Source organism: Pezoporus wallicus, unplaced genomic scaffold, assembly GCF_028554395.1.
Source record: "Pezoporus wallicus isolate ANWC-B61680 ecotype Strahan unplaced genomic scaffold, APGP_CSIRO_Pwel_v1 scaffold_11491, whole genome shotgun sequence".
Classification (NCBI taxonomy): Eukaryota; Metazoa; Chordata; class Aves; order Psittaciformes; family Psittacidae; genus Pezoporus; species Pezoporus wallicus.
The window spans coordinates 1,349,820-1,362,065 of NW_026642649.1; the positions used below are offsets into that span (position 1 = coordinate 1,349,820).

The 12,246-nt window shown below is 43.5% G+C and overlaps 1 protein-coding gene across 25 annotated transcripts in view; it reads right to left on the reverse strand.

The window, feature by feature from the left end:
- ARPP21 (cAMP regulated phosphoprotein 21) overlaps nt 1-12,246 on the reverse strand; it is a 184,215-nt gene that overhangs the window by 48,637 nt on the left and 123,332 nt on the right. For 13 of the 25 annotated variants that reach the window (XM_057431659.1, XM_057431661.1, XM_057431658.1 and 10 more), the window contains 3 exons: nt 11,233-11,292; nt 9,163-9,395; nt 2,480-2,710 (listed from right to left, as the gene is read on the reverse strand). In XM_057431659.1, the coding sequence (XP_057287642.1) occupies nt 2,480-2,710; nt 9,163-9,395; nt 11,233-11,292 (524 nt within the window). The remainder of the gene's footprint in view (nt 1-2,479; nt 2,711-9,162; nt 9,396-11,232; nt 11,293-12,246) is intronic. The other 12 variants (XM_057431677.1, XM_057431668.1, XM_057431672.1 and 9 more) reach the window with 3 other exon arrangements.

Here is a 12,246-nt window from a genome sequence, read left to right on the forward strand (position 1 = left end):
GTGCTATGATCAAAAGAGAGAAAAAGACTGGAAGTAGCCACTCTGCAAGAAGAGAAGAAAGAGCTAAAGAATGGTGTTAGGGAAAGAAAATCTATTCATTACAGGAAACAAAGCTCCTTTCCCCTTTTCTTTAAACTGTCTTCTCTTCAGCTATGTTTTTGACAGCATCCATCACTTTGATAGTTGAGCACAGCATCCAGCAATCTAAGCCTCCTCCCTACGGAGCTTCTTTTGTAGTGTTACCCTAATAAGATGCAAAGATTCTGAGCCCAAAGAGTGGCAAATCTGCAGCATGTATTTTGCTGCATGTTAAAACCACAGCAGACACTGCAGTACACCCTGATTTCCAGCACAGGTAGCAGGGCGAAGCTATACATCTGAGACAAGAATTCCAACTCCAGAACTGCTCCCTCCATTGTCTTTACCATGTATGTAGTTACAAGGGAGCTACAGAAACAAAACAGAGTCTGAAAGAAACACTAAATTCTGTTTACACAAAAACCAATTGCTCCCTGAATGTTAAACACACTAATGCACATGGATCTCCCCATGATGCCTCTGCACACAATGAGGCACGCTAGGAGGGAAGACAAGGTGCTCTGGTCTAGTGACAGCACTGAAGGGCACTATTACCTATAGCAGAAAAAGATTTCCTAGGTACCATGAGCTAGCTGAGGTAAATTGCTAAATGGACAGTTCTATCACCTGAATTATGGATGACTTCTGTGTGGAAGTGGACCACATAGCATGCAGAATGCTGTCTTCTGTACTGGCCAAGGAATTCCAGTGTTACAGACAGAACTGCCAACTGCCAAACCAACAGCAATGATGGGTTTTGTCTTACGCCCATCTCCTACTCTGTCCTCTCCCCCGAGTGTTTAAGAAATGCCCCAAATCCCATTTACGCTGACTGTATTAGGCTCCCATGTCAATACTACAATAGCTTGGCAAAAGCACACGTAAGTAGTAAAAGCTTTAAAAAAGGCACTGATTTGAGCAAGTTACTAAGTCACCTCTCTGGAAAGAATGTATCACATTGGAATCTAAGCAAACAACTACTAATGCCTGATTTTACGCATGCTGATGGATATTGATCAGCCCCAGATACTGTCTCTAACTGCCTGTGGAGAGCTTGTTTTAATGGATTGTCAAGGCTATGTTTTTCTCAAATGCTGCAATTTTCAGTTTTTCTTGACCGAATTCTGACCAAAAAGAAAAGTATTTTTAGTGTGAGCTTCATGTATTTGCACCAAAACATTGGAACACAGGGGCGTAAGAGACACAAAATACTGGCTAGAAGCAAAAAGCTCCACATAAAAAGCTCCCAAATGCTCCATTAAAGACTTGGAAAAACTAGTTTGGAGTTCACTCTCAGCTCCCAGTACAACAGAACACATACTACACTGTAGGCTTTGTTATTTTAAACACGGAATAACTCAGCTAAGGTTGACAGCACAGCTAATCATAGTCACTGAAATAACCCAAATCACTGCAGAACCATTACGGTCTCAACCTCCCTGAGCCTTTGTAATCTTAGAACCATAGAACAGTTAGGGATGGAAGGGACCTTAAGATCATCCAGTTCCAACCCCCTGCCATGGTCAGGGACACCTCACACTAAACCATCTCACCCAAGGCTCTGTCCAACCTGGCCTTGAACACTGCCAGGGATGGAGCATTCACAACCTCCCTGGGCAACCCATTCCAGTGCCTCACCACCCTAACAGGAAAGAATTTCTTCCTTATATCTAATCTATATCTAATCTTGCAAAGTACAACACTGTGGGGAGTAATAGCAGAATGCAACCTGGACTTCATCTGGACCCAGGAGGTACCAAATTGCCTGTATCTTCCATCAAGCACTCCAGTTCAAGCTGAATAGTTTCTGAAGCATCCACAGCGCTGGGTGACTCCAAGTGCCTCACTTGTGTGCCACAGTGCTGCTAACTACCAGGAATTGCAGAGGTTACAGCTTGCTTTCAGCAGATTTCCAGTTTCAATACAATGGCTAATCACAGAGCTCACAACAAACTCTGATGTGCTAATTCAAATGCAGCCTTTTAAGCCTTTTGAAATTCTGCTGTCAAGCACAGTGCCTAAGACTTTGACATTACATTTCGGTTGCACCGAATCTCAGCATGCTTGGTATGGAAAAGTATTTGTTACTGAAATCAACAGAATCTCAGAGGATTCACAGCCAAGGAGTACTAGGACTTTACAAGAGTAATATCCTCTCTGGAACTGCACAAGTGGGCTTTGTATCACTTCCTACTTGCCATGCCACAACAGCCTCACAAAGCCAACCCAGCTGTGCCTACGGACATGAGAAAACACCCTGCCAAACGTCACTCCCATGTGTACATGCTTCCTTATCAAGTGTCTCAAGGAAAGTATCTCCAGAAACAAGAAATCTGTCAACTCCCCAGATTACACTGGAAACGCCAAAGGGCAGCATCAGGCAGGAGGGCATTGTACTGACCTGTGTGCGGGTTCAGAAGGATGCTGCCAGGCGGTATCCCTGCAGCTTCAAGTGGAAGAATGATATAGCTGGTGTTACTGGGGGCCACCTGGCCACTCATCCCGTTCTCAGGGTAGGACACGCTGCCTGAAGAGCTGGCCGTCACCCCGGGGACAAGAGATGCACTTTGGAGAGGCTGATGTAACCGTGACAGTGACCCTGAGGAGCCAGCGCTGCTGGAAGACTCTGAGCCTAACAGAGAGACACAAACACGGCAGAGGGGTTACAAGGGACCGCAGTCCCCATCAGACATGAGGGCAGCCCTCACCGGCTGCAAAGGCAAGCACTGGTCCATGCCCAGCAGGCAGGAGGTGGGGTTCTCACTCCCTGCTGAGCTCAGCATCCAGTGGCATTTCTACAGTTCAATGACCTCCCTCCTCCAAGAACTGCTTCCCCCCAGCCAACAAACAGCTTTATCAAACAACGCAAAGCACTCAGCATGTATTTATCATTCAGCAGTATTGGATCATAAGGTATAAAAAGGTATGAAAACTATATATATAAAAGGTATATTTATATAAGGTATATATAAAAGGTATAAAACCACTATATAAAGGCATAAAACCTAAACATGTTGGTTTCGAATGAAAGGAAAACCAAGCAACCAATTAAAAAGCCTACACAAGAGCAAATGGAACATCTTCTGTAAAGACAAACAAAACCCCAACCCAGCAACTGCAACTGTCACAGACAAGTAGCACAGAGGCTGTGCCATATGTATTTTAACTTAAACCTACCCAAGACTTCTGCCACTTGGGTGTTTCGGCACCTAGCCTATTAAAATGGCTCAATCAAGATGGATGAAATGTGCTAAAACACACTGCTGCCTGGGAGGATGGGGAGATGCATTATTTCAAACAACAAATACTATTTCCAAACTTCAGGGCTTTTACTTGATGAGATTTCAGTTTGCTTCGTGCAAAAATGACATGGATCTCTGAGAGCATAAGGCTCAGGTGAACGGCTTCCCTGAAGCAGCATGTTAGGACAAATACAAGGGAGGTATGAAAGCAAATACCCCTATGGATGCTTCCTCCCAAAAATAAAGTATATTTTAATTGCAACTTCTGTTACTTTACTTCTGTGCATTGACTATGCATCTTACAATAATTACTAACCTCCTTAGTGCCTTTCTGCAGGTGCATACTCAAAGAAAACCCAGAACCCAGACTTAGGTTTTAGCAAACATTTTAAAGAGCAAGTTACATCCTTCATATTAGGGATGCCACAGGAGGACTGCAGTGGACTGCTTAGAGCCTTGGATTCGTTTTCAGTAAAATGCATATTGAAATCGATTTATTGCCTCATAATTAGACCAAAATAGGTTTCTTCTGAAGAAAGCGCACCAGCATCTTGTTACTTAACAGAGGGTCTTTCCACAGACTAATATGGATTATTGTGCAAAACACATTTTTATCCATCTTCTTTAAACTTTATACTCATATGGCAGCTACTATAGACAGTCCTCTTTATGAGCTGTGCATTATTTGCCATCAGCAGGAGCTTAAATCTGCTTCTCCGGTACCTAATTGAGAGACTGGCAGAGATTTTAGATGAAATGTTTCATTCTTATATAGACACATCAAAGTTGTATTAGTTACTGTATTTTTCCCCCTCCTTGTGGACTGAGGCTGGGGAGTTAGAAAGATTATTCCTGCAGGGATAGTTTCATTTATTGGATCATTTCAGATTCCAGTGTTTCTACAAATTGCAGAGATATTCCTGGTGGTCATCCTCAGCAAGCTGCAAGCAGTATCTGCCATCTCCCTTGCTTCTTTGAGTTCTTGCTTTACTTTCTCCTCTCTTTCATCACCTATTGAATTCAACAGGTTAGAAGGCTAACTGGAGGTGCAGGAGGGGTGATGAGATTACATAATCCCTTTTTTCCTAAGCATGTATGCGGTATCAAACCCAAGTTCAGACTTTTCTCTCCCCTTTTCGTGCTATTCTGGAGAATGCCATGAGGATAAAAGCACATTGCAGCTCTGACATTCAACTGTTTGCTGCTTCTCCCCTTTTCAGCTGCTTTCATGGCAGAATCGTGGATTGATCTTTACCAGCTTCTGAATGTTAAAAGCCAAAGGACTGCAATGAATTCAGATGTACCCATCAAAGGGTAGACAGAAGCAGTGGAAAAACCTCTGGAGCTATCACTCCACCTTGGCCAACACAAGAGGTATGAGATGTCTGCCTTAAAACAGAGATCTGTTTTCCTATGTCAGCAGATCAAGGTGGTGATTCTGATAGACCCCAAACAAGACACAAATCCATATCAGCAATTTTCTGAATCTAAAAGAAAAATCCCAGAAATTAATACTTAACCAATTTTGCCTTATTTCTCATGTATAAGAATGATCTATTTTCAATTTTTTCCACCACTACAACTTATTTCCTATCATTTTAAGTCTACACATATTAAGCCAAGTAAATTCCAAGACTACTGTTTAGAAATTAACACCAATTAATCTTGTCTTTGTAGCTCTGATTAGCTGCTTTCACAGTGTCTAAACGTGGAATAAGAACTCACCACATGATGAATCCAGTACTGTAGCAAATGAAAAAAAGAGTGAACTATTTGACTTTATTCAGATTCACATTAAGAGATGTCTTGCTAAAGACTTCTGAAAGGAACTCGGGCTAAATGAGGTTTTTGCCCCCATTACACAACCCAACCTCTTCTTTTTCAGTATGGAATGATGGCTACTTCTAGATTCTTCTGTAATTTTCTTGCTGCTTCACAGCTGACATAATAATAACCTTTATATTTTCCATCGCTTTCCATTGCTCTAAAGTATTGAGAGATACAGCAGTTCAAAAAGAGTGACAGAAGAAAAAGAGACAGAAAAATCACCACAAGCACTTAATAGTTGAGAGGGTTCTTGGAGGGAAGAGCACAGAGGTACCATTAACTTCCCAATAATCTGAGTGCCAGTGAGTGATGTGCCATATCTTGCTCTGTTTTCTTTGGGACAGCATTCAGTATCTGATGACTCTGCTCATCCCACCTTCCACGCCTGAGGTATTTCCTTTCTTATCAACTGGACTCTCAAAATCTACCCACTACTTGTTCCAGACAGTCAATTCTTCAGGGACAGCAGAGCACTGACCACTTCTGGAGATGTCTTAGATGCAGTTTCTTGGCTTGGGAATATTTATTTACTACTTTTGTAAGGCACTTGCATTTCTGTGTATTACAATATACGTAGTCTTTAGGATAATGGTACCTGCTCATGTGAACACAATCATTTCTCTGCAAGTTGCACCTCTAAGAATAGGACTGATGCTTCAGTACAGCCAGTTGGTGCACAGAGTATGACCGGGAGCAGTTGCCTTGGGTTTTATTGCCCATACATCAACATTCCTAGAGTGTCTCCGACTCAGAAGATCCATCGGGCTAATGCTAAAAGGGTTAATATATTGCAATGCCTGCGTATAATGGTCCTTCCCCAACAGGAGTGTCAATGAACATCTAACAGGAGAGATTAGACTGGGGCTCCAATTACTTGGAGCCCCTCCAAGGAAGTTAATGATCCCTACAGATCTGTATCAACACAGCTAATGCCCCAGTGCAGACGGCTTTTGGTAAATGGGGAGGAAAGACACCAGCTCTAACAGACGTGCATTCCACCGAATGGAAAACACATTAAGAGAAGCTAAAGATGCAATAGTTACATCTTTTGAGTCTTCCATCAATTAAACAGATATGGAGATACTCAGAGGACATCTCTTTGAAACATATCATGTCTTCCCTCCTAATAATGTGTATTAAAACCTGTTGTTATGTGTCAGTGACAGTAACATCAGAGTTGATGAGATAGATTTTCTCTTATGGGTGTGTTAGAGACATCTTTTATGCCTACAGGGACATCTATTTCACTTGCCCCTCAACATGCTTAGTCAGCCCTGGGAAGTCTACTATATTACTGCAAGTCTGAATTAGCCAAGGTTTTTTATCACGTCCTAAATTGTAGTGTATGCAATCTGACTGCAATTTGTTAAATTATTAAGACTCCACTCAATATTGAATTATGGCTCAAAACATCTCTCCATACCTACTGAGCTTCAGAGCAACAAAGATGACTTTATTTGAGCTATATGGTCTGTGATTTGCAGTGGAATAAGGCTTTCTAAACCATCAACAGGTGCAGGAAAGCAACCATCAGAACCAGTAAGATAACCATGTAATGGGTTTCAAACAGCCACGTTTGTGAAGTTTGCAAGAAAGAAACAACATCATTCCTTTGCTAAGCTCTAATTCCCAAGCAGCTGGATGCAATTAAAGTCTAAGACTAATTGACACCACTGCGGGAAACAGCATGTTCTGTGATCAGTCTTTGCCTAAGGGGAGGTTAACATCTTTCTATGCCTCAGTTTCTGTTTGTCTGCTATGTACCATCAATTACTCATTTATCAGATGTTAAGGTTAAGGGCAGAACATTTAGTTTTGGTGAAAATATTAAAAATGGACATATTAATGCTGACACTGCATTGCTGGATATACTCTAAGGCAGCTGTGCACCATCTGCGAGAAGCCTGAAAGGTTTAGTACTCCCATGCTCAAGAAGGATGCTTGTCAATGCTTCTGCATGACTGTCACGTATGCAGAACAGCTTTCACATTTCAAATGTTCACATTTGCCATCATTCAGCCAGTGAAGAACATTTTGACCTACTCATGACTTCAGACTGATTTCATACATACTATATGCAACACAAAAATGTGTTAAATTTATTGCTGTGAATCATAAAGCCCTTCAGAGATCAGACTAATACTTTCTGCAGGGGAGAACAAGGACAGAATTGGTGCCTACCAGGTTCTGCCACGCTACCAGGGCTGCACGGCTAACATTTGTAGCTACACTTCTGCAACCCCATTTCAGCCGCTATAGTGAAAACAGCAGAACATAAACAAGATCCTCCAAAATGAAAACATGAGCAAGCTTTAAACGTGCAGTGAGCCTGGGGACATCCAGTGCTGCCTGCGACCAGAACACAGAGTAATGAAGATCGAATGCAAAACATGCACCCTGAAGTATCGCTTGGTACCTAATGTACCTTCGAAAACATATGCAAACAGCATGTGGGGGCTCTGACAGCTCTGAATGCACTCAGCATTTGTCAGTAAAGAGAGAACGCTTTATTATCAAGACATATTTCCCCATTGTTTTTTGAACAGTCATTCTTAATCTGCTTTAATGCCAATTCCATCATATTTTAGAGAGAAGGACAGAAATAGTGATTCAGATATTATTTCCTATGACTTTCCTCAGGCTGATGGACAGGTTGACTGAATGAAGCCCCCATGATCTAAGAGGATAAGGTCAGCAACCTCCTGCACCACTTAAGACACACACAGGTCTATAGGGCTGGATGTGATCCATCCTAGGGTGCTGAAAGGAGCTGGTGGAAGGGCTCACCAAGCCGCTTTCCATCATTTATCAGCAGTGCTGGCTACCCTGGGATGTCCCATTCACTCAAGGGATTCATTCACCCATCTAACCTAAACGATTTTATGGTTCTATAAAATTTTAAGCTGTGTTCAAGATACAGAGGTCCAAAATGTAGTTGCCAAGTAAAAAGCTTTATCGATTTATCCTGAAAAATAAAGCATCCCTTCCACTGCATCCTGAATCACGGTAAAATCACTGTACAGTTTTGGGAACAGGAGTGAAATCTGACCAACCCAGGTTTGATAAACTGGGTTTAAATGAAATACTGTCCATAAAACACTCTCAAGCTGGAAAAGCACTAAGTGCTAAGTATTGATTACCACTTGTCCTGTACTATATGCATCAAATGAACCAAACTGATGGAATCATCTGATGGGCTCATTATTTATTATGCACTTCTACACATAAATATAATGGAGTGGCTTAATGGCATGGCTTGAAGTTACTTTGATCTAAGCCCTGTGACTCACTCCTATGTTAATGTACCCATGAAGTTAATGCAAATAAATGCAGAATTCCCACCACGTTCCCAGTCTCCTGAAATGGTGCTTTCATTTAATGGGAACTAAACAAGAAAACCGAGAGATGAGGGGACCTCTGTGAGCCCAGCACTGCTGCCTGCTCCCACCGCAGCACACTGCCTCATCCACCAGCAGCAAGGGAGAGGCTGTATGTACTCCAGGATCCAGCTGGTCTGAATTTTAGCAGCGACAACAAAACGTTCTTGGATTTCTCATCGGATACACGACATTTAATTCCGCACGATTCAAAAAGCTTAACAAACAGGTTATGAACTCCGTGCTTTGTCTGAAAGGAGTGCCACCTTTTCAGGCTACAAGTGAAGACAGCGATCAAACAGACACGTACATACTCTGCTCCAGGAAAAGCCTAACTCACCGATGATCTGCAAACCTCAGGCACCAGTTTTCTTCTTGATGCCTAAAAACCTCAATACCGGGTACCCAGGTAGCTCCGCACATAGACGGACATACAGGCATACACATCTGCCAGGCACAGGGAATGCATCTGTTCATGTAAGCCACCATCTAGTTAAACAATGGGCATTGGACTCGATGATCTTTGAAGGTCCCTTCCAACCCAAACCACTCTGTGATACACCACACTCAAGCAAGCAGCAGCACAGCCATTCATCACCGCAGAACAAGTAGCCCTGTGAACCCAATACAGTACTAGCTACCTGTTTTAGACAGTTTGCCGGTACTTCTGTTACTTGATGAGCTATCTCCTCTCGTCAGGACGGTTATCCCACCAAAACTGGCTGTCTTTGTTATGGCTGGCTTCAAGTTTCGATTTGAGCTGTCCGAGTCTGTGCTGCTCCACGGTCTCTGGTGGTCTGCCCATTTCAGTTCGTTCTCTGTACTGCTCTGTCGACTGCCAGATGTCTTCCCCATGCTGTCCCTGTTACCCCTACAGACACCAGGAAACAAAGGTTTATGCACCAATAAAACCGTATCAGGGCAAAGCGTATCCTTGGGTACCGTGCAGTGAGACTAATAAAGGAAATACTCTGCATTTACAAAAGCATGCCTGAAATAGGGCACCTGACTCCTGTACCCATCTGCCTTCAGCAAGTGAACACTACTATACCCTTTTACATGCACAGCACTTACCACTGCTTCCCCTTTGCGTACATCCTAAGAGGACTCCACTGCATGGGGCTGATGCAGCGTTTCTGTTGCCTGCTGGCCCGTGTCTTCCCTCAGCAACCCTCTCACTACTTCTCCCTTAGCTGTTGCTATATTTTTCTCACTAACTTCACCTGCCCTGTACCCTTTGTCTTCATATCCATCCTCCTTGCTTCTATCACACCCATCATCTGCTCTGTAGTTATCCAAAGCCTTCCCCTAACCATGTGTCTTCCCAGAGCGACCCCAAACTGGCCTGTGCTAATGCTCCACTTAGAGATCCACCAGTTGGATGGGTTTTCTGCTTTCTGTTCCTCTGCATACAGCAGCTGCAAGGATCTCTGGGTGGAGGCTGTCTGTCCTTGTACAGCCAGTGTACTGTGAGTAACAGCACAGTAAACTGTGAGTAGAACGTGGAGGTGAACTGCTTGCAGTGTGCGGCCGAGATAAAACCAGCATGCCTACCACAGCTTAGTGCTCCACCACTGTTAGCCCAAGTGATGTTAATAACACTGGCTTTAGGATGGCTTTTAGAAGACTGGAGAACCTGCCAAGCTCTGTCACTTGGTACACGAAGGAGCAGCGTATCACAGGCGGGATCAGGCTGGCGCGTTCCTTGCCTGTGACCAGAGCCCGTCACAGATGGGATCAGCAGTATTAACCTGGTGACCTTTGCTAGACCCAGACAGTGGGGAAGAGAAACAGCACAAAAGCAGCAACACAAAAAATAAAGGAAAAATCTTTTTTAAATAAATTGTCTTCAAAATTTCACTGGAAAATAAAAAAAAAAACCAAACCAAAGTATATTATTTCCAGACTGTCCTTCTTGTGCTTAGAAATTAACAATGCCCTTAGATCCTAGTGGAAAAGAGAAACAGAATGCTTCTGTATCCCAGCTGTCAGTGGTTTGGGCTTACACAAAATTCCTTTCTGTTCCCCAAACCCAAGCAGATACGGGTTATTAAGAGTGTCTGCGCATAAGATGGCTCCTTAATCCTGCACGCTCAATCCAAGACTCTCAGATCACCAAGGCTAGCCCAAAAATGCATGGAGAAGAGTTTTTCTGCCTGCTATCTGTGGCCGGCATGAGTTCTCCATGAAAACATGGACTGACTCCTGCTAACTCCCTGTGGCTTGGGGCACAATTTGGGATACAGGACACATCTGAATGTTCTCTGGGCAGAAGGAATTGAGTTTGGAGTACAAAGTTCACAGAGAAAGCATTTCAAAACACTGCTGCTTTAGAGAAGGGAACGTCTTGCTTCTATTTCAGCTTTTAATAAACCAATGAAAGGAAGAAAGGTCAGTCTGGGCACTGGTCTGTGCAACGTGCCTGTTGTATAGACTAGAGCAAAATGAACTTCCACCAGTCACGGTCACCCCCAGACCAAGCAGCTGAAAATCCCATATGGCTCCTGAGCCAAAGACCTGTAAAATCCAAGGAAAGGGTCTCGTTGTGAGCTCCCCATTCACGGAGCATGGGTCAGATTTCTGTTGTCCATTCTTCTTTTCATCCAGCAAACTGACATACCCCCACCTGTCCGAGCCTCCCTCGGCGAGGACACAGAATCATGAGTGAGAGTTACTGGGAATTGAATATTAAATAAAGCCATACAAACCTAAAAAGCTGTCTTTTCTTATGGGTATCATTGCATATGCTATTGTCTTCCAACAGCCTACTGAAAAACGAAAAGAAAGATTATGGTAACAGACATGGCAATTCAAATTGATCTTATCTGTAAAGCTGTATTTCATTTCTAGCATCATCTTCCAACTTGTGCTAGATTCATAGCTTAAACAACCGAGGCTAAAATTGCACGCCCCGTAAGCGTGCACAGTCAACTGAACACAGACATGTCAGCCAGGGAGGCTGAAGGCCATTTAACATACCCTGTTACTGAGCAAGGTAATGCTCAGAAGCCAAGAAACCATACACCTGCATCCAAAACCCAATTCATTAAACTATCACCCAATAAGAACATAAAAAAATGCAAACCAGCAAAACTGTGCATTTATCATCTTAAGCACTTGCTAAGTCACTTGGAAACCTCTGCAGCTCAGAGAAGTGCTCAGGTTCTCTGATGAAAAAGAAAGGCAAAGCACTTAAACACATACCCCGCTTCCAACACAGCAAATCAGCAAGGCTGCTCACGTGCATGGAGCCAAGTACACATGTAAGTGCTTCACCTGGCCAAAGGCTGTAAGGCATGCAGCAAGTGTTCTGAGGAATACAGTTGAAGAATCCCTCTTGACAACGAGAGGGCAGGCAGTAACAGCAGCCCAGTTTCCATCCTGGCCTTTTACTGCTCTCCGCCGGGTATGCATCCTCACACCAGCTCTCAGGTTCAAGCAAAAGGAACCACATGCAAACAGCAGGACTGGCTACATTCTCCTGCAGGCAGGCGTGGGATGGAACGCATAAACCGGTGGAGGGCTGGCTAGGAAGTTCCTGGTTCATCCCATAAAGGTCCCCACCTTACCCTCAGCAGTGCAGTACCCGAGCACTTTCCATACTGACATGGGAATGGGAATAACTGCATCACGCTTCCTGTCCCAGTCTCTCCAGAGAGGGAAAAGGAGGCTTATGGGAGCATCTGCCTTTTACTTTTTGGTTTCCTTTGTTCCAGTTTTGA